The sequence below is a fragment of the Candoia aspera genome, chromosome 4 (genome assembly GCF_035149785.1).
Source record: "Candoia aspera isolate rCanAsp1 chromosome 4, rCanAsp1.hap2, whole genome shotgun sequence".
NCBI lineage: Eukaryota > Metazoa > Chordata > Lepidosauria > Squamata > Boidae > Candoia > Candoia aspera.
In genome coordinates this window covers 106,607,682-106,630,043 of record NC_086156.1, presented here as the reverse complement: position 1 = coordinate 106,630,043, position 22,362 = coordinate 106,607,682, and the positions used below count along the sequence as shown (strand labels likewise).

The window sequence follows — 22,362 nt, the reverse complement described above, 5'->3', positions numbered from 1 at the left end:
GAGTTCTGGTCATTCAACACCAGAGCTGAACTATAAGCAAATATATATATATATATATATATATATATATATACATACATACATACATACACACACACACACACACAAAATTAATATTTATTTATTTATTTATCGAATTTGTCCCTCCCCATCTCCTTCCACTGGGGGACTCTGGGCAGTTCACAACACTGTTAAAAACCACAATATTTACATATAAATTCAAATAATAATTGATATAAATAATAATAAAAATAAAAGATAAAAAGTCCAAGCAGTGAGAAAGTTAAAAAACAAAACAAAACAGTCCAAGTGTGGGAAGAGGGGTCTATAACAGCCATCCCCATGTAGGTCTATTCCCCTCTCCACCATAAGTGAGGTGGCAGAACCAGGTCTTCAGACTCCTCCGAAAAGACAGGAGCGATGGGGCCAATATCACCCTGGGGGCATCATGTTCCACAGGGTGGGAGCTACTGCAGAGAAGGCCCACCTCCTGGACCCCGCCAGATGAACTTCTCTTACAGACGGGGTCTGCAGCATCCCCTCTCTGCACAATCAGGTGGGACGGGTTGATGTAATGTGGAAGAGGTGGTCCCTCAGGTTACCTGGCCCCATGCCATGTAGGGCTTTAAAGGTAAGAACCAACACCTTGAATTGGACCCGGAAGCAAACTGGTACCCAGTGCAGCTCATGCAGCAGCGGTGTTGCATGTGCCCTTCTAGGGCCACCAAAAACAGCTTGTGCGGCTGCATTCTGGACCAGCTGAAGCTTCCAGATACTCTTCAAGGGTAGCCACATGTAGAGTGCATTGCAATAGTCTATATGAGAGATAAGAAGGGTATAAGTGATCCTTTGAAGTGCCTCCCGTTCCAGGAAGGGGCGTAACTGGTGCACAGCATGTAGCTGCACAAAGGCTCTCCTGGCCATGGCAGCCACCTGCTCTTCGAGCAAGTGGTGTGAGTCCAGGAGGACCCCCAAGTTACGCACTGGGTCTGTCTGGGGCAGTGCAACCCTGTCCAGAACCAGAGGTGTTAATGTCCCGGATATGGAAGAACCATTAACCCACAGCCACTCGGTCTTACCAGGGTTCAGTTGAAGTCTGTTGTTCCCCATCCAGGCCCCCATAGCCCCCAGACACTCAGAGAGGGTACTATTATGATTACTATTATTATTCAAACCATGTAAACTCACAGCTACCAGTTCTTTAGCTGACGTTGGTCTTCATATGCTTGGAGTTCTCCCAAAGAACCTAGGATGTTGTTATGGATTGGTGTAGTATACGAGCACTTCTAAGCAGTGTGGCCTTTTGTAACTGACAGATGGAAATTTTTTCAATGCAGATTTTCTTCTCCATTAACCTATATGGCTTCAGAATCAACCATCCCATCTGGACCTACCAGAAAAAAATGCTTCCAATCCCGAAAAATTCTGACTTCAAGCAGGTGAGATGAGGAGAATCTCCCTGTGATAAACACTCTGCTAGGCAAGAGTCTTTCTCTGCTAGTGAGTCTTTCCCAGATTTTTTTTTTTTTGGCCTTCTGTGAACAAATTAAGATGGAGATTTATTTAACTGAGACAATGCTATCATTTATTTCTATATACACCAAGTGCATAAAAGAATGAAATTTTGTTGCAGTTGGCTCACAAACACAATCAGACTCTAAAATAAAAATACCATCCTTACTATAAAATATACATTATTGACACATTCCATATTCCACTTAAAGAAGTTATTAAGTGTTCAGGAGTTTAATAGCCTGGGGGACAAAGCTATTACCCAATCTGGCTATTCTACATTAGATGCAGTGGAACTTTTTCACAGATGGTAACAAAGAAAACAGGCCATGATGAGGATGGGAGCAGTCACTAACTGTCATGTTCCCCATTTCAATGTTCTGTTAACATCGTAACGTTTCACATGTCAAACCGTTTTTCTGTGTATACCCGCCTTGCTCATGGCGGGGTTTTTCCATTCCTGCGCTCTGCTTTGTTTTGGACCTTTGGAATGTATGTTTGGGTTTTCAATCCTATTCAAGGTTACTTTCCCAGGTGCGTGTAACGGTTCCTAGCACCTGGGAGGGGGTGCGTGCTGATGGGTGCTTGGGGCGGGACTGGCTTGAAGGCAAGGCTTTTCAGTTTGTATTTGGCGCGCTTTTGCTCATTCTCAGCTTTCTCTGTATTTGCATACTATTCCTTTAATAAATCAGTTATCTTTAAGCCCGAGCTTGTGAGACTGAGTATTTGGGCTTAGGCAACCATTACATAAAGCTGAGAATCATTTAACTACTTTCCGCTAGCCCCATCCAAAGTTGGGTAGAGAGGAGCGCTAGCGATGATCGAACCTCCGCTTCGCGAGAGTGAGGGGAGCGAAGAAGAGCCGGACTCGACGAAGACTCGGGTGGCTCCAACTTTGAGAGTGCAAAGGGCAGCACGTTGGGAGAGGCGAGAGGTCCAATTGGATGAGCTATTGTTGGTGGTACAGGGTGCCACAGGGGTGTACTCCAGCCCCAAGCCGAGGTGGGAGCAGCACCGGGGAGGGGATCTCCACAGCCATCCTGGGTACCCGAAATCCCCTTATCGCCGAAGGTGGTGGTAACCAATAGACCCTTAGAAGAGCCTGTCACCCCTGCCCACATGAAAGCAATAGAGGACAAAATGGATATGATAGTAACCCTCCTAAAGGATGTCACCAGAGACCCGGGGTCCCTACAGGAAGACTGGGAAGAGGACCCCTCTCAGCTGGTTTTCCCAAGACGGAGTTCCCTGTCATTCAGGGGAAGAAGTAAGACTCGAGCTCCTCGGCAATTGGGAGGAAGGGAGTCAAGGGAGTCCAGAGATCGGCCACCACTGGGGGCTCGACGCACATTGTTGTTTGCAGAGCCACCACAGCCGGTGGAGCCGGTAAGGACCTTCCCACCCTTTGGGGTGAAGTTTGATGGGGACCCTACCACGCTCTCCTTCTTCATTACAAATGCTAGACATTATATGGAGGATTGGGGTCGAAGTTTTCGCTCTGAACAAGGCAAGATTAATTTTATTGCCAACAAGCTGAAGGGGAGGGCAGCTGATTGGTACGTACAGCTGTGCCAAGCTGAGGCCATGGAGTTAGAGGACTTTGATGAGTTTCTGTGGGCGCTAAAACAGCACTTTGAAGACCCATTGGCCCAAGAGAGAGCGAAGAACTCCCTGAGAAAACTTTACCAAGGAACCCTCTCTGTCACAGACTACGCTTTGGAATTTAAAGCCCTGGCGGGGAAGGTGGAGGACTGGTCCCAGTCGACTTTGGTGGAGATGTTCAAGCAAGGGCTGGAAACGGAAATCCTCTCTTGGGCTTTGTGTAGGGACGATCCTAAAACATTATACGGCTGGATTCAGTTGGCAGGCAGTGCAGAAAGCGCTCTACAAATATATGCCCATAGCAAGGAACTGAGACAAACCCGAGTCGCTAAGGGGGCTCGTGTTTCTGGATATTCAAGTCGCCCTAAACCAAAAACTTGGGAGGAAGAAAGGGAATGACGATTTGCAAAAGGGCAGTGCTTAAGATGCGGGAAAGATGGGCATCGTGCTACTTCGTGCCCAAGACGCTGACCAGAGGAATGGCCTGGGAAAGCGCCTGGAAAATCGCCATCCCTGCCATGCAAGATGAAGGCTGCCTGTGCTGAACTCGACCCCCCAGATCTTCCATTCGGGGAAGAGGAAGAGGAATTACAATTTGACCAACCAGCGGGAAAAGCCTTCCACCTGCCCTGAAGGGCGCCGTTGGGCAGGTGGAAGAAACCGGGCGCGACCACGATTCGGTGAGTGGGAACTTTCCTACAATGACTGTCAAAGTAAAATTGGGCTCTAGAACCAAAACTGTCGAAGTCTGGGCCATGCTGGACTCGGGTTGCTCCCGTTCGCTGATGCATCCTGATGTTGTAGCTGCCCTAGAATTGCCCACGTTCCCTTTGCCACGGCCCATGATCTTCATGCAATTGGATGGAACCATGGCGGGGGGGAAAGCAGTCACTCACTCTACAGGACTGGTGGCTTTACAGATGGGCACCCATTGGGAGAAATTGCCTTTTGTCATAGCTCCAGTGGGGGGGCCTTTGGTGATTTTGGGAATGCCTTGGTTTGTGCAACAAAACCCTTTCATAAATTGGCTGCATAGAACTGTAACATTTGCTGATGGATTTTATAAAGTACCTGAAAAGGACTTGTTAGAGGACATGGAGGGAGGACGGGTGGCTAACACTACAGTACAAACCCTTCCACCGCTAGAAGGACTGCCCAACCAATACCTGGCTGATGTGTTTGGGGAGAAGGAAAAAGATCGCTTGCCACCTCACCGGAAAACAGACTGTGCCATTGAATTTTTACCTAATGTAAAGTTACCTCATCCAAAAATCTATCCCATGTCTCCCAAAGAGCTAACTACGCTGAGGGAATTCATTGACAAAAACCTGGCTAGGGGTTTCATTGATCCTGCAAACTCCCTGGTGGGGGCCCCTGTTCTCTTTAGACCAAAAAAGGATGGCTCCTTGAGACTCTGTACCGATTTCCGCGGGCTAAATGCAGTCTCAATATTAAATAAATATCATTTGCCCCTTATCAAAGATATGTTATCACATCTGGCCAGAGGCAAAATCTTCTCAAAATTGGATCTGAGAGAAGCCTATTTTCGCATTCGCATAAGGGAAGGGGATGAGTGGAAAACAGCATTTAACTGTCCTCTTGAGGCTTTCCAATACAAAGTCCTGCCCTTTGGGTTATTGGGGGCACCTGGGGTTTTTATGCAACTTATCAATGAGGTCTTGCATGACCACCTGTTTAAGGGAGTACTGGTCTATTTGGATGATGTATTGATTTATACTGAAACCATGTCAGAACATATTCACTTGGTGCGTCAAGTGCTTACTAAATTGAGAAAAGCTGAGTTGTATGCTAAACTGTCTAAGTGTGCCTTCCATCAATCCCAAATCGATTATCTAGGATATAGAATTTCTGCTAAAGGTATTGAAATGGACCCTGCCAAGGTTGAAGTGATTGTGGCATGGGAGCCTCCCCATACCAGGAGGCAATTACAAAGTCTCCTTGGATTTGCCAATTTCTACAGGGCATTTGCCCAAAATTTTGCAGAAATCGCCCTCCCCCTTACTGGACTGTTAAAAACTAAAGTGCAGGGGGATACGCGATGCTCTAAAAACCCAGGAGTGCTCCTTAAATGGACTCCGAATGACCCCGAAGGAGACCCCGAAGGAGATGGCAACCCTCCGGGAGTTCATCGATAAAAACCTAGAGAGGGAATTCATAGAGCCAGCATGCTCACCGGTCGGAGCCCCCGTCTTATTCCGGGAGAAGAAAGACGGCACCCTACGGCTCTGCACCGACTACCGGGGCCTAAACGCAGCTTCCCTGTCCAACAAATACCCCTTACCCCTGGTGAAAGATATGCTCGCCCACCTGTCCACGGGCAAGGTCTTCTCCAAGCTGGACCTTCGCGAGGCGTACTACCGCATCCGAATAAGGGAGGGGGACGAATGGAAGACTGCGTTCAACTGCCCCCTAGGCGCCTTTCAGTACAAAGTGCTGCCGTTCGGACTCGCGGGGGCCCCGGGGGTGTTTATGCAGCTCATCAATGAGGTCCTGCATGAACACCTGTTCAAAGGAGTCCTCGTCTACATAGATGACGTCCTTATCTACACTAAAACGCACGAGGAACATGTGACCCTAGTCAGACAAGTCCTCGATAAGCTCAGAAGGGCGCAGCTCTATGCCAAACCCGCAAAGTGCGAATTCCATAAAGCGCGCCTAGACTACCTGGGGTACCGAATCTCCGGAGACGGCATAGAAATGGACCCCACAAAAGTCGAGGCGGTGCTGAACTGGGAATGCCCCCGCAACAGACGCCAACTCCAGAGCTTCCTCGACTTCGCGAATTTTTACAGATCATTCGCCCGGGGGTTCGCAGAGATAGCCCTCCCCCTAATGGACCTCCTCAAAACCAAAGGGGTGGGGGACACCCGACGCGCCAAGAACCCGGGCACAGTATTGAATTGGACTCCTGCGTGCCAGACCGCATTCAATAAGTTGAAAGCGCTGTTCACCACAGAGCCAACCCTAGCGCACCCGGACCCAGAACGGCCGTTCGTGGTCCAAGCCGACGCCTCAGACTTCTCCCTGGGGGCCATCCTACTCCAAAAGGACCCCACGGGACTCCTGAAACCATGCGCCTACCTGTCGAGGAAATTCTCCGAGACAGAAAGGCGATGGCACGTCTGGGAGAAGGAAGCCTTTGCGGTAAAATCGGCGCTGGAAACATGGCGACACCTACTCGAAGGAGCCGCCCAACCATTCGAGGTCTGGACCGACCACCGGAACCTCGAGGCCCTCCGAACGCCCAGACGCCTCAGCCCAAAACAGGTCCGATGGGCCCAATTCTTCAGCCGCTTCAACTTTCAGCTGAAGTTCATGCCGGGTAAAAAGAACTTCCTCGCTGACGCCCTTTCCCGACTGCCCCAAGACGAAGAGCCCGCCCCAGACACCATTGGGACGGTCCTATCCGCTTCTCAACTGGGGATGGCCGTGACCACCTGGAGCGGCGCTCGGAGGCAGCTCGACTCTACGGCGCAACCGATGGTGGGACAACCTGTGACCAGACGAAGCCAACCGCAACTACCAGGGGGGATACGCACGGACCTCGCCGCCGCCCTCAAAACCGACCCCTGGTTCCTGGCAAACCCCGACAAGGTAACGATGGCACAGGACCTGGCATGGGGGGAAGGCAGAATCTATGTCCCGGACTCGCAACGCCAAGCGATCTTACATAGATCCCACGACGCCAAGCAAGCGGGACACTTTGGGTTCCTTAAGACCCTGGACCTAACAAGGCGTCAATTCTGGTGGCCCGCGCTAAGACGGGACGTGAAAGCTTACGTAGCATCCTGCCCAACGTGCGCCAGAGCCAAACGGGCTCCAGGCAAACCCGCGGGGCTTCTACAACAGGTGGCAGAACCCTCCCACCCATGGGAGGAAATCTCCATGGATTTTATAGTGGACCTCCCACCCAGCCAGAAGAAAACGGCAATTTGGGTGGTGAAAGACTATTTTTCAAAACAGGCCCACTTCATCCCCTGCACATCGGTCCCGTCCGCACAACAACTAGCCAAACTCTTCCTCATCCATGTGTACAGGTTACACGGATGTCCCGCACGTGTGGTGACCGACAGGGGCACACAATTCACCTCTAAATTCTGGCGGGCCTTCCTAAAGCTGACGGGGACCCAACAGGCCCTATCCACTGCCTGGCACCCCCAGACGGACGGAGCCACAGAGGTCCTCAATGCCACCCTAGAACAATTCATACGCTCATACACAAACTACCTCAAGACGACTGGGCCGAACTGCTCCCGTTCGCCGAAGTCGCATACAACAACGCCGTTCACACGAGCACGGGGAAAACTCCGTTCGAAGTAGTCTCGGGGCGCGACTTCGTCCCCATACCGGAGCTACCACAACCCCTGGAACCCCAGGTGGACGCTAGCGACTGGGGACGGAAGATTGCGGAATCGTGGCCAATAATCACGGCAGCGCTGAAGGAAGCACAGGCGGCCTACAAAGAGCAGGCCGACAAGCACCGGCACCTACAACCGAAGTTCCAGGCGGGGGATATGGTCTACCTATCCACCAAATTCCTAAAGTCGCCCCAACCCTCAAAAAAACTGGGGCCTAAGTACATCGGGCCGTTCCAAGTCACGCAGATAGTGAACCCGGTGGCAATACGCTTGGACCTGCCACACAACCTACGGAGACTCCACCCGGTATTCCACACCAGCCTCCTGAAACCGGCAACCACCTCCCGATGGCACCCAAGCACGCCACTGCCCTCACCGGTGATGATCGACGGCCAACATCACTTTGATGTAAGGGACATACTCGACTCCCGCAGGCAACGGGGAACTTTACACTATTTGGTCAGGTGGAAACACTTCCCCGACCCAGAATGGGTGGCGGCGCACAACATTAACGCGCCTGACCTGACCCGGGTGTTTCACCGGGCATACCCCGACAAGCCTCAGGCAAAACCTGCATAACCCCTCCCCCGTGGGCCCCCCCACCTACCGTGCCCCAAGGGAAAGGGCACCCCAAGCCCGCGACTTGGGTGGACCTCCCCCCCCGGGACTCACCCCCCCTGCCCCGGGCCCACGAGGCAGTGACGAGCGGTCGCCAGCACCCTCCCCCCACCCCGGGCCCACGGGGGAGTGGCAATCAAGTCAACAGTGCATCCTGGGGGCAAGGCCCAGGAGCACACATAACAAAGGCAACACACTTAGAATAAAAAATAAGGGCCCTACCTGGAGCTGATAAGCACCTGACCAGCCACGCCTCTTTCCTCGTCGAACTGAACCAAACAAACAGGGTGTGGCTGGAGCATGCGCACGCCCAGGGTGTGAACGGGGCATGCGCACTAAGAACACACCCTACAGGGACACGTGGTAGAGGGCAGAGCAAAGGGAGGGGTGAGAACACTCCGGCGGGAAATTAAAAAAAAAAAAAAAAAAAAACCATTTTGACAGCTCTCCTGGTAAAAAACTGGAAAGCCGGGGGGGGGGGCACTAGTCAGACAGGTGGCAGTATGTCATGAGTGCCGTTGAGCTGAAGACATCAGCGCAATGGCATACATGACAATAACAAGGAAACAGGGGAAGGGGCTCAAGATAAGCAGCCATCAACTTACAAAGACTAAAGAACAAGTTACAAAGGCTAAGCGGATCGTGAGGCACACCCAAGCTGTTAGCGCTAGCGCAACGGAGATCGCCCAGCTGACAGCAATCACCGGAGGAATAGGGAAACCGATGATGGGCGATCCCGGAGCACCAGCGGGGCCTCGCAACCCCTCACCTACAGGCAAGACAGCATGTTGGACAAAGGGGGGTGACATAACCGCGAGTGAGGGGGCGCTGACCGGCGCGGGGTATTTAAACCCCGCACCGGCGCGCTCCTGTCACTCTCAGCTTTTTTCTACCACTGTATCTACACTACGAATAAACCAGAGCCTGCTTCAACGGAATCAGTGTCTTTGTGTTACTCGGAGGTAGGCAGCGCATGACAGGTAATGCTTAAAGAAGAGCATAACGTAAACTTTAGCATAACCTAAGAGCAGTATATACAGGTAAGATGAAGCAAGGAAAACATCAACAGCACCTTCACAGCCCCTCATAAGTAATTGTAATCAGTCTCACACGTAACCTGCATCTGCAGAACCAATTTATCTGCTGGGTTGATAAGAAGATTTGGACCTCTCCTTGTGTAAATTCAAGTCAAGCACTTTCTACTTTACTTTAGTTATGGGGTTTTCTGTGCCCAGCATGTGTAAGTCATTGTTGAGAACTCTAATTAAAACAAGACAATGTCAAGCCCTGAATTTCAGGGCATGATCAAGGAAGAAAGACTCAGACAAACTTCAATCAGGAAGAGGTAGAGGAAAGAGGTTGAATCTTGGGAACTGCATTAAGATGTTTTAGTCTGTTCCTTCCCTCCCTCCCTCCTTGGGAAAGTTTGTTGGGGACTAGCCTACTGATGCATTATAATATCATAAAAAAACTGCAGTGAGATAGATGATAGCTAAAATATTGTATTAAACCAAATTTAGCATATCAAACAGCAGTGACCTAAAATAAATATGTATTAATAAGGGGGGACCACCAGAGAAGATGTCAACCGAGCTATAAGGGATACAATGAGTCAGAATGGTGCAACTTCTGAGAAGGTTCTCTCCTTGCCACCATCAGACATGCCTTCATCCTACAGCAACAGAAAGGACTCTTTTCTTGAACAAGCTTATTGGTATCTTTTGGAAAAATTGCCTGAAAGTCATTTAGTACTGTAAATGTCATCACCATCTGTTTGAGCAATTTTGCAGTTTATGGGAGAACCCAGAAGATGACATGCCTCTTTCACCAACAACCTTTGGGCATCATCCTGTTGCCCAAAACTATCCATGCGATGTTAGCTTTTATATTAATAGGGTTCCTTGTTCGGTGGGTTCCAGAATGAGGAACTGGAAGGGAAACTCACTTTTTCTTGCCCTTCCACGGTTTTTGCTATTGTACATGATAAGACATTCTTTCTCATTCCCAGATTCTGACATGTGACAGAAGAACTTAAACTGGAAGGAATGAAGAGTTTATTCTGGACAAGGAAATAATTATACTTGGGGAGTGTTAAGTGTGGTATATGGCTGTACTTTGGGGCTTGGATTTGTTTCTAATGGGCCATTTGTATTTAGCCAATGGCTTCTAGTTAAATGTTATAGTTTTGGTTTGGGTCTCGGGAATACTTTTGAGATTACCATCATTGTATATTGTTTTGGGTGAATTATAATTGGGCAGGATAGGAATCATTCTAATAAATAAACATACTCTGCATTTTACTTTGCCCTGAAGTTTATGGGCTTAAAGGTCATTGAGAGCCTCACTGTGGCTTTCTTTGCCCAGACATGATGCATTCAATGAAACCTAGTAAATGTGTTTACTCTCTTAGTACCATCCTCTGCATGGCTATTTCACTGCAAAAGTGTAGTGGGCAAAGTATTCATCAGTGATGTTCCAAAGAATGAGTCTTTCCATCAGTGATTATTTCCCCTGTAATTATCAAATCAACGGTGATTACTTCTACACCTTCAAAAAACATTATAGAGGAATAACAAGGTTAATAAATGCCTAGACAGACATGCTTTCATCTTTCTACTAATCATGACTGTCCAGACAAGGCTTCAAAAATATGTTTACGAAGACAGTGTGTCTATTAAATATCAGAGTAGATATATATGTTTTGGAATCCAGATGGAAGATTTGAATGCAAGATGCTGCTGTTTGTGGCATTGGCTGTAGTGATGATGACACTTCAGATTGTTCAGAACAGTTCTTCTGCGAAATGTCCCATGAGTCACCCTCTTTCTATTCTTCACAAGTACTATTATCCTGGTGACATTATCATTGGTGGCATTCTCTCTCAGATTTATGTATTTTCCAATCTATTAACCTTTCAAGAAGATCCCTCTTCTGAAGTATTTGATTTCACCAAGTAAGTTAGATCATGTTATCTTTTTGGTTTGGAACCACATTATATCCTTAGTGAGACAGCCTAACTGACCCTGATATTCATCTCTATGAATTCTTAGGGGACTTAATTGCAACACTGTCTTTCTAAGGAACTCCTTGTTTTTCCTTTTGAGAGTTGTTATGTTTATGAGATGAGGATGAGGATTCTCATCAAGACTTACACAAAGGATATGGATGGTGACCACATATGTTAGCCATCTCCTATGTTAAATAGCTTTTAAGTCACATGAAAACATCACATTGAATAGAAGAAATGGAGCATGTGTCCTTCTTGGGCTCCTCTTGTTGCCGAGAAGAGGCTCCACTGAACAGAGGGTGCTTTTCTTTCAGTGATGCAATCATAGGAATGCACTGCAAAGTTTTGTTCAGAGTATTTTAGGAAGTCTTAGAGTGAATGTTTAAAAGAGTATCTTGTCTGTGAGATAAGAGTTCTCTCCAAGGGGAAATATTGTTCTCATTTCTCATTTTCAAAAGTCCTCTTCTAAAGGTCTTTTACAACAGTCTGCAAAAGAAGAATGTTGAGATAGTTGTCTACAGAATTGCTGCATTATCAACTGTACTAAGGTCCTCCTTGTTTAAAGCTTTATCTTTCCAGGGATCCTCCTCCAAGTCCCTGAATGACCATTTTTCCTCTTCCTGGAAAACATGAATCCAGAAAGATCGCTGTCAGTGCAGTTTTTGGGGTCAGACACTCCTGGCCATGGAGCTAGAGCTAAAGCCCCAATTTGGCAAGAGCTGTAGCATCACACTCTAGGTATTGGCAGGAGAATAAAAAGAGCCCTTCATGCCAGAACATTACCCAGCCTATGTTACCTCTCCTACGCATTGTGGAGGTCTCCCTTTGGCCTGCTTGAATGTCTTGCCGTTTGCACGGTTGGAAGGAAGATATAACACTGCGGCTTTTGCAGAGCACGCTTGCCCTGTTGATTTTAGGGAACTTGAGATTCTAGCCCTCATGTTCCTTGGATGGCCTTCCTATAGCAACCTTCGTAACGCCTCTTCCTAACAGAACTTGCACCTGTTCTGAGGATGATTTTATTCTTTTGTGTATTATTGGACTAGAACTTTGACATCTCCAGAAGTCTTGCCAAATTTCTTGTAGTAGCCATTTCTTTCTGCAACAAAGCATCATGCTTTTAGGTTTGTAATTGAAAATAATAATAATAATAATAATAATAATAATAATAATAATAATAATAACAATAATTTGGTCTTATGTCCTTTTCCACTTGGGTCTGGTCACTGATCACAAGAAAGTTCTGGAAAAAGTTATGCACACATTCTACACTCTTCTTCAACATCCATTTGAGACCTTGGAAAGGCAACATCAATACAATTCTCAAAGTTTAAAATTGATTTGGATGCTAATGCTGTGCAGGCTTTCACGACGTGATAGCACTGAGAGCTCACTCAACCTTTAGATCTCCGTAACCAGTTTTCTTCCCTCTCTCCCTTCTGGCATGGATGTACAATCAAGCTCCAGCAAGAGCAATTCATGTACTTTATTAATAATTCTTGAACTGACACATGGTTCCTGTGTTCCTTCTTGAAGTAGATGCATGTGCCTTCTGTTCTTCTTGCAGTGTCTTAACTCAGAACTACCAACATATTCTGGCTTTGCAATTTGCAGTAGAAGCAATTAATGAAAATCCAAGGATCTTACCTAATGCCACTTTGGGGTTCCATGTGTTGAACAGCAATTTCCGTGCCAGGTGGACTTACCGTGCCTCAGTGGAACTGCTCTCCACACGGGGCAAGTTTACCCCCAACTACAAGTGCGATGCCCAGGCTAATCTAGCCACAGTTATTGGTGGCCCTAACACTAACGTGTGCCTTTTTATGGCAACTGTTCTATGCATCTACAAAGTTCCACAGGTGAGGTGCCCTCCTTCAAACAACAGTTGGAAAGAATGGGTGGTTGTTGTTGTTTGCATGTTATATATGGTTTTGCCATCATTTAGAAAATAAGTATTAAAAAAAAAAAAAAAAGAAAAGAAAGCAATGTCTCCTGAAGGGAAAACTTTTAATCTTTTTAAAACCAGGATTCTTCAGTTAAAATAAATAATGTGTCTTCTATCTTTTGACTTGATGAAACATCTATATACTTGAGCTTCTCAGAAGCCACATGACACATTTTCATATCCTGAACCAAATCTCAGAATCTTAATACACATATTTTAAAACCAAATCAATCCAATTGTCCTCCAATTCTCCTCTGTCCAAGCTGCTCCTTCTAAACCTATCCTAAGTCATTTAAGGCCTTCCAGTCTCTGCCTATTGAGGAACAAAGTTACACTATCTCACTTATGACAACCTTTCTGATTGATTGATTGATTGTTGATTGATTGTTGATTATGTACCATCACGTTACTGTTGACTCATTGATTCCACAGAGACAGAGCTTTTCCAGGATGAGGATCTTTCCCCAACCTGGCCCTACATGTCTTTCAAAAGTACATCTGTTGTTTCAGTATCCAGTCCATCCACCTTGCTACTGATCTTTCTTTCTTCCCTTTCCTTCCCCTTTTCCATCATTTTAGACTGCATAAGACACACAATATGTCCTGAATACAATCACTTAACCCTTGAGTAAGAAGTCTGGATCAATTTGTTATGTGATCAATTATTGGGCGGGGAGGGGGTGATATCAGTGGTATTCTCAGATGTTCCCTGACACGAGAGTTCAGAAGTGTCAATACACTTTCTGTCCTTCTTTAAAGTCCAACTCTAACTTCCATACAGGGAAGACCATTGCCAGATCTTTCTAAGTATCCAATAGAAGAGGATATATATAGGTCAGGGTTGAACTGTGGAAACTTCAGTGCTCTCTGAGCTTGATTGTTTTATTTTATTTATTATTCAATTTATATAGCTGCCCATCTCAGACCAGAGACTCTTGGTGACTCAATTAAAAAATACAACACACAAACACACCCACACATATATACACACACACACATACATACATACACACATACAGCTGAGAGTCCTTAAAAAATATTGGTGTCAGCACAAACATGAAACGGGGTCCTTCAAACACTCAGGGCCCCAGGGCCAGGCACAAAACCAGGTCTTCAAGGCCTTCTGATAAGACAAAACTGTTGGTGGCCATGTTGTTTGCTTATAGAGATTTCATTATCTGGCTAGGTAACATCTTCACAGCTAGTGAATGTGGGGTTTGCTCCCCTTTTCTATACAGTAGCTTGCCTTGCCAGTGTTGCTGGGTGTGTGGTTTTGTTGTTGATAGTTTCTTGATTAACTTATTGTTTTCTGCTTGATTGTTTGTCTGGTGTTAATCCCTGCTTATCCGGGCATAGGCTGCTGGAGAGGATATGTTGTGGTCTTTTTCTTTCCTTCTTAGCTTTTGCATTGTCTCTTTTGAATGGTGTGTAAAGGTCTTTTCTCTCTATGTGTCAACTGATGGCTGATTTGTCTGAATACAAAGCACGCAGGATTCCTTAGTGTTTTTGGATTTAGCTTGGTCTAGGATCCTCACAGTTTCCCAGTTGAAACTCTGGTTGAGTCTATCCATGATTTCTGAAATTAAGGAGTTTTCATCATGTCTTCTGACTGCTAGATGGGGTTCATGGATGCGCTCTGCCAGTCTTCTGCCTATCTGTCCTATATTATAGCTGTTACAGCCCTTGTCCTGTATGTTGTAGATGACTCCTGTTTTTTCTTTGTGGGCTACCGGGTCTTTTGGTTTATTTAAGATGTTTTGGAAGGCTTTAGTTGTTATTTGTGCTATTGTGATGCTATGTAATTGTAATATTTTGCTGCTTGTTTCTGAGATGTTCTGGTTAGTGTTATCCTTCTCAGATAAACACTGACTAGTAGAGGAAGACAATTACATAGGACAGTGATGATTGCATGGAGATTCCATTCCTCGTCTCACCTGCCTCAATTGAGAATAATTGGGGATCACAAAGATATTTTCCTTGTATGTTCAGATAGGATGGTTGATTCTAGTTTAAGAAAGCAGTCCTGAAATGCCCTCAATACCAAACCACATAATTTTATGCAAAGGTATCAGTACTATTTAAACACATTATATCCTGGAAGGTATCTCCACAATATACTACTACTACTACTACTACTACTACTACTATTATTATTATTATTATTATTATTATTATTATTATTTCTTTAGTTTGCTTATGGTTCAGCTCCAGTGATGAATGACAAATCACAGGGAGTTTTCCTTCATCAGCTATTCCCAAATCTTGACCATCACTATAAGGGGATTCTCCAGCTACTGCTGCATTTCCAGTGGATGTGGATTGGTGTTCTGTATGTAATTGATGACAGTGGAGAGAGCTTTGTGGAAAATGTGCTGCCCATCTTTGCCCAGGAAGGTATCTGCTTTGATTTTGTGGAAACATTTCCACAAATAGGTTTTTCCTCAGAAATCAACCCAATAGCACTGGAAGGACTGAGGACAATCAGTGTTGTTATGGGAAGGACGGCCAATGTGGTGGTTGTACATGGTGAAATTCAAAGTATGATGGTTTTGAGAATTATGCTTCAATTCTCAAAATTTCATGAAATACCGATGAAAGCCAAAGTATGGATTTTCACAGCCCAAATGGATTTCACATCACTTCCATTGCTACGGAGCTGGGACATGGACTTCATCCATGGTGCACTCTCTTTTGCAGTTCACACCAAAGAAGTAGTCAGCTTCTACCACTTCCTGCAGTACAGAAAGCTTCCGTCAGAGAACGAAGACATTTTTTTCAGGGATTTCTGGGAAGAGGCATTTCAGTGTTCTTTCTCTGATTCCAGTGTAGGAATGAAGTCAGGGGGACACTGCACTGGAGAGGAGAAGTTAGAAACTCTTCCTGGGTCTGTGTTTGAAATGAGCATGACCAGCCACAGCTATAGCCTCTATAATGCCGTCCATGCAGTGGCAGAAGGCTTGCAAGCTATGCGTTCCTTGACAGTGAACAGAAGAAAAATGAGGCATGAAGGAAGAAAGGAGCTTCTCAATCAACAGCCATGGAAGGTAGCTTCTTATGAATATTAATGCAGGAAACCCCATCTCTCCTTGGGCTACAGCAAAACCCCCAGCTGAATAAAAGCCCCAGGCAGACATTAATGGCACCTTTATTCCAGAGCTGTATCGCAACGTAAAGCCGGGTATCATCAGCTTCATTGCATTGACTATATTGCACTGCACACTGACAGACAATCTATTCTAGGAGCCTTATATACATTTCAAAGACTAGAGAAGAGAGGACAAAATCGTGGAGCAACCCACAAAATATGGAAATTGGGGCCAAAGCTTCCTCCTTTTCATTAAGGAAGGATCTGATCCTCCAAAAAAGAGTTCCTCCAATCCCCAGCTTTCACAGGCAGGCCTGACAGACAAATGATCAATATTAGCACAGGCAGGCAAGACATCCAACAGGACCAGGAAGAGCATCCTCCCCCATCAAGTGTGGACAAAACAATAACTAATGCCAAATCTGTCCCATATCCAGACTGTAACTCTGACTATAAAATGTAATGACAGATTTGGAGATTTCAGCTATGACTTGACCAGAGGCATCTTGATTAGTAGTACTGCTCTGAGCTGCTTCAGGTCTTACAAATGAATTGGTATAAAAGCATTTGTCGTAAACAAATGAGACACAGTTTGGTGTAATGGTTAAGGCGCCAGGCTAGAAACCGGGACACCAGGAGTTCTAGCCCTGCCTTAGGGACAAAGCCACTTGGGCCAATCACTCTCTTTCAGCCCTAGGAACCAGGCAAAGGCAAGCCACTTCTGAAATTTTGCCAAGAAATCTGCAGGGACATGTCCAGGCAGTCACCAGGAGTCAACCTGACTTGAAGGCACACACATACAAACAAATGCAAATTGAACAGACAGAGAGACATTTCTAATCTTCTTTCAAGTATGTAGTTCCACACATTTTACAGCTTTCCACTAGGCCCTGAAGTTTGCAGGATTCTTCCAAAAAAACAGAAATAATAATAAAAAAATCCCTGGCCAAATTATCATTCCCCCACATGCATCTTCAAATGAGTTCAGGCTGAGAGAGGAAAAGGGAAAAGGTGGAAACCACAATCCTACAAAAGACACAGGAGCATGCTGCAAGTGCTCCAAGTCATGGCAAAATCCATGACTGGCATATTAGGATAATTTCAGATGCATCACTAAGTTATTGTCCCTTCACTCTTTTGTGAAGAGTAAATCTTTCCATAGGACAGTATTGTATTCTCATCTCTTTCTTTACATTTCTGTTAATAGATACAGTTTCCCAGAGGCATTTAATTGGGGTAACAAGTTAAAAGGTGTTGTATGTCATCCCCCTAAAAACTGTCAAGACACATACCAGTTAAAGGGAGAGATGCAAGAAGAAACAGAGTAAACACCTAACATGATGTCTTAATATTACTTAAAGTTTATATATGTAAAATAATATGACTTTTAAAAGTATTTTTGGACTGTTATTCTTGTTGTTCTTGTCCTTCTTATAATTATTACTTTACTTCCCATTCCAATTTAGCTTCACCACTATCTGAAAAGCAACTCGTTCAACAATAGTGTTGGAGAAACCTTCACCTTTGGCTCAAATGGGGAACTCGTGGCTGGATTTGACATTATCAATTGGGTGACATTTCCCAACCAGTCCTTCTGGAGAGTAAAAGTTGGAAGAGTAGCATCACTGAGTTCCCCTGGGAAAGTATTCACCATCTCGGAGGATGCCATTATATGGCCCAACTATTTCAACCAGGTGATGTTCACAGCAGGATTTATTAAACTATTCTCTGAGGTTTCAAAGTGTAGAGAGGAAGATAATTTTCAGAGAGAGAGAATTTGCCTCTAAATGAAGGGGTGGGGAGCTGAAACCCCCATCCCTCCTAAGCCAATATCTTTTTGAATGGTATTCTTTTTTCCTTTGTAATTGTTGCAGCCACACTTACACTTACACATTTCTGCCAAGCTGTCATCAATTTATGACCTATCAAAGTGAATATCTGTAGCTCAGGGATGAACTATGGAGCCTTTGGTGCTCTGTGAGCTTGGTTGTTTTCTAGCAGATGTTTCCTTGCCCGAATAGGCAACAACTTCATTGCAAAAAGGGAGTAGGGCTTGCCAAGTCAAACAATCAAACATCTGCAAGGATACAACCAAACTCAGAGAGCACCAAGGACTCCACAATTCATAACCTGTAACACATGGCAGAAGGCAACCAGTTTGATGCAGTGTTAAAGCCAGAGGCCAGAAATGGGGGATCATGCGTTCTAGTCCTGCTTTAAGCATGACAGCAGTTGGGTGACCTTGGGCCAGTCCCTCTCCTTCAGCCCTAGGAAGGAGGAGGTAAGGTCAAGCCACTTCTGAAATGTTGCCGAGAGAACTGCAGGGAATTGTTCAGGCAATCACCGGGGTCAGCACTGCCTTAAAGGGACCACAAACAAACAACAACAACAACGATAATGACAATGAGGAAACCCCCCCCCCCCAAGTTGCAATGTGATTCTTCTGAATAGTGACACATTCTCATCTCTCCCATTTCTTCACAGGTTTGCCCCATTTCTCTGTGTAATGACATCTGCCGTTCTGGTTATAGCAAAACCAAGATTGAGGGGAAACCATTTTGTTGTTATGATTGCCATTCATGTCCTGAAGGAAAGATGTCAAACCAAAATGGTAAGAGTTCCTCCATGGAGAGTCTTGATGCACAAGCCATTATCTAAGAAGAAGGTATCTACTTCAAAGTCCCCCCCTCTGCATGGCAAAGGGCTTCCTCTTTAGCTCTCACTGATTTTTTCTTTAAACAAAAAAATAAGTTGCATATAATGCTTATGCACTGTTATTTATAACTGCAAAGACTGTAAAGAAGAAAATTTAATGGCAGGATATAACTTAATGGAAACACATTGCACAGCAAGACAAATTCATATGCTTGGAATATGATTTTCCAGAAAGATTTAGAGACTCAAAATAAAACAAACAAACAAACAAAGTCTGTCTACTTCAAAGTTCCCCCCTGTCATGACATACGGCCTCTTAATTAGCTCTTACTGATTTGTTCTTTAAAAAAAAATTATAGTAATAACCTCCAATGTTTAACTTTCAAAGAACAGTACAAATATTGAGGTAGTGGTTAGAAGTTGGGGGTGGTGGTGGTGGTGGATGGGATGGGAAGAATGTGTTACTATTTTCTTTTGAGTATTTTTTTTTTACTTACAGTATATTTTATTAGAAGTTCTTATATTCTACTTTCCTTTTTTATCTTTATTTCTGGGTAATTTTGGTTTCCATAACCTGTCTAGATTTATGCAATCAAATAAAAGGATGAAACAAATATTTTTTCAGTCTCTGAGGACCCCCTACAAGCTTGCTAAAACTTGGCTGATTTGGTCAATCTATAAATTGTGGTTAATCATTTTTTTAACACACTTGAAGGAATGGTCAGATGCTTTTACTTTGCAATGATATATCATATATTCATTATATTGTTGTTGCGTGTTATGGCATTCCACCAGTTGACTTAGTATTGGTCTTACACACATCACTCTTTTTGATATTGAAGTGAATCACCAGTTTTCTAAGTGCAGGATTAAAAAAAGAAACATTATGCAGACTTATACCAGGATTAATAAAACCATTCATCATAAGTAACAAGCATCATAATGGATGGGGAGATGGGCGGTGATAAAAATGTGATTGATAAATAAATAAATAAATACAAATAATAAATGGAATAAAAAGGGAATTAAATCATCTACCAAACAAGTCTGAACCTTGACTGTATTGGTTGATTTTTTTTTTTTCTTCCATGCTCCTTGTCGGAAGAAACCTAACTCAAATGTCAAACAACACATACCAATATTTTATTGCAAATAAGATGTAGATTTTGCCTTCAAAATTGTAATCATTATTAGATGATACATAGAGGTATGGAAGAGAGAAAGAAAATGAGAGAGAGAGAATGAGAGAGAGAGATTACTGTATACATTGGAAAGATTTCCTTGCAAATAATGAACACTGGAATTTATCCAAATATTGTGGCCTGTTGGGTTGGGGGAGACAGCAGAACATAAGATTCAGCTTTGTGTGTAGGGCATTTAGCATATGCATCTATTTATCTTATGCCCACCACCATATCCAACTTGAATAATGGCAGCTAACAGGTAAAAGTACAACCAAATACAAAGAAACCCTTTGGAAGAAAAAAAGAAAGACAATAAAATATATTCTGGTTTCCATATCCATCCACATTGCAAAGAAAAGAAATGCAATTAGAAATAAAGATGCTATTTGTTGTCAGTATACGGAGGGAAGGAAATTGAGCCAACCCTGTGGTTGCTACAGAGAGGCCAGCTTCCCTTAAATCCAAAGTGTGGAGTAACTCCTATTAATCTGGCAATTCATCTCAAATTTAATGATTCCAACTTAGTTAAAGGAAGTTATCACTCAAAGAGTGATTTGTCTCATAAAGCATGTTTTCTTCACAGATATGGATGATTGTCTTGAATGTCCAGAAGATCAGTATCCAAACAAGGAGCAGAGTCTGTGCCTTCCAAAAGATATCAGCTTCTTGAAATTTGAAGAGCCTTTGGGATTTACACTAGTTTGTTTTGCCCTTTTCTTTTCTTTCCTCACAGCTTTGGTGCTTCACCTCTTCATTAAGCACCGGGAGACCCCCATCGTCAAAGCCAACAACAGGAACTTCAGCTATGTTCTCCTCACTTCCCTCTTGCTTTCATTCCTTAGCACTTTGCTCTTCATTGGACAGCCCACAGAATTTATGTGTCTCCTTCGACAAACAGCTTTTGGCATCATCTTCTCAATTGCTGTTTCTTCAGTTTTGGCCAAGACCATCATTGTGGTCCTGGCTTTCATGGCCACCACACCAGGAGCTGGAATGAGGAAATGGTCTGGGAAGCACCTGGCCAGCTCCATTGTCCTTTCCTGCTCCTTTACTCAAGCCTTGATTTATATTGTGTGGTTGGTAACTGCTCCCCCCTTTCCAGATGTTGACATGCACTCCCTGATGGAAGAAATTATCCTGGAGTGTAACGAAGGATCGGTCACCCTGTTTTACACTGTCCTGGGCTTTCTGGGCTTTCTGGCTACCATCAGCTTCATGGTGGCCTTCCTGGCTAGGAACCTGCCTGGCAGTTTCAACGAGGCCAAGTTTATCACCTTCAGCATGCTGGTCTTCTGCAGTGTCTGGGTGTCCTTTCTTCCAACTTATTTAAGCACCAAGGGCAAATACATGGTGGTCGTGGAGATCTTTTCCATCTTGGCCTCCAGTGCTGGCTTATTGTTCTGCATTTTTTTCCCCAAAATATATATTCTTGTACTGAGACCTGAGCTAAACAGTAGGAAGCACCTAAGGAGAAAATAACAGTAAAATTGGCCTTAGCAAGCACTTAAGCCTAAAAGAGTCAACCATCCTATTAAAACTTTAAGAGAGGTACCCTGCTGGGTGCTATCAGCATCAGAAATAGGGTCAAGTTTCAGGAGAAAGACCTTCGATGCCTTTGTGGCTTTGCAAGGTGGGGATGAAGATGGCCTCCTTTTAATATAGTCATGTTTTTTTTTATATAATGGTATGCATAGGTTTATGTAGATTATGGGATTTTATTTTGGGTAGACACCCATCCCAAGATCTCTTTGATCATTTCACTTGTTATATAATTTTTAAATAGTACTTTTACAGTTATATAGTTATAGTTTTGATTACAGGGAGGAGGAAGAGGAGGAGGAGGAGGAGGAGGAAGAGGGGACCTTCTTCAGAATGGATCCTCCCTAGCTTCCCAGTCTGTCAAGGATAGGGTGGGAGATTTGTACTTTCAGACTTGCATGGTTCTTTTAATGTAGCCTAAGAATAAAGTAGAATTAACTCATCTGGTCATGTTTCCTCTCTGGTCTACCTGGGAAGGCTAATAATTAAACATAAAACACCAACCCACTTCCACTGGAAATACAGCAAGAGCTGGAGAATCCCTTTATAGTGACTGTCAAGATTTGTGAAAGCTGATGTAGATAAACTTCTTGGGGTTGTCATTTATTACCAGAGCTGAACAATATGCAACCTAAAATTTGTTGTTGTTGTTGTTGTTGTTGTTGTTATTGTTGTTGTTGTTATTCACAGCAATGTGAACTCGCAGCTGTCAGTTGTTTAGCTGGTTTGGGCTTTCTTTTGGTCTAAGTTCTTCCCAAGAACCTCAGCTGTCATAATGTATCAGCATAGTATACGTGTGGATCCAAGCAGTGTGGCCTTTTGTAATTGACAAATGG

General features: G+C 44.5%; 1 protein-coding gene across 1 annotated transcript; it reads left to right on the top strand.

Annotated features, from left to right (window-relative positions):
* The first annotated feature begins 10,843 nt into the window (after window positions 1-10,843).
* Window positions 10,844-21,466, top strand: LOC134496919 (vomeronasal type-2 receptor 26-like). Its single transcript, XM_063302635.1, has 6 exons — window positions 10,844-11,064; window positions 12,686-12,977; window positions 15,253-16,107; window positions 17,615-17,842; window positions 18,633-18,759; window positions 20,571-21,466. The coding sequence occupies exons 1-6, from the start codon at window positions 10,844-10,846 to the stop codon at window positions 21,464-21,466; spliced, it is 2,619 nt and encodes an 872-aa protein (XP_063158705.1).
* The last annotated feature ends 896 nt before the right edge of the window (window positions 21,467-22,362 follow it).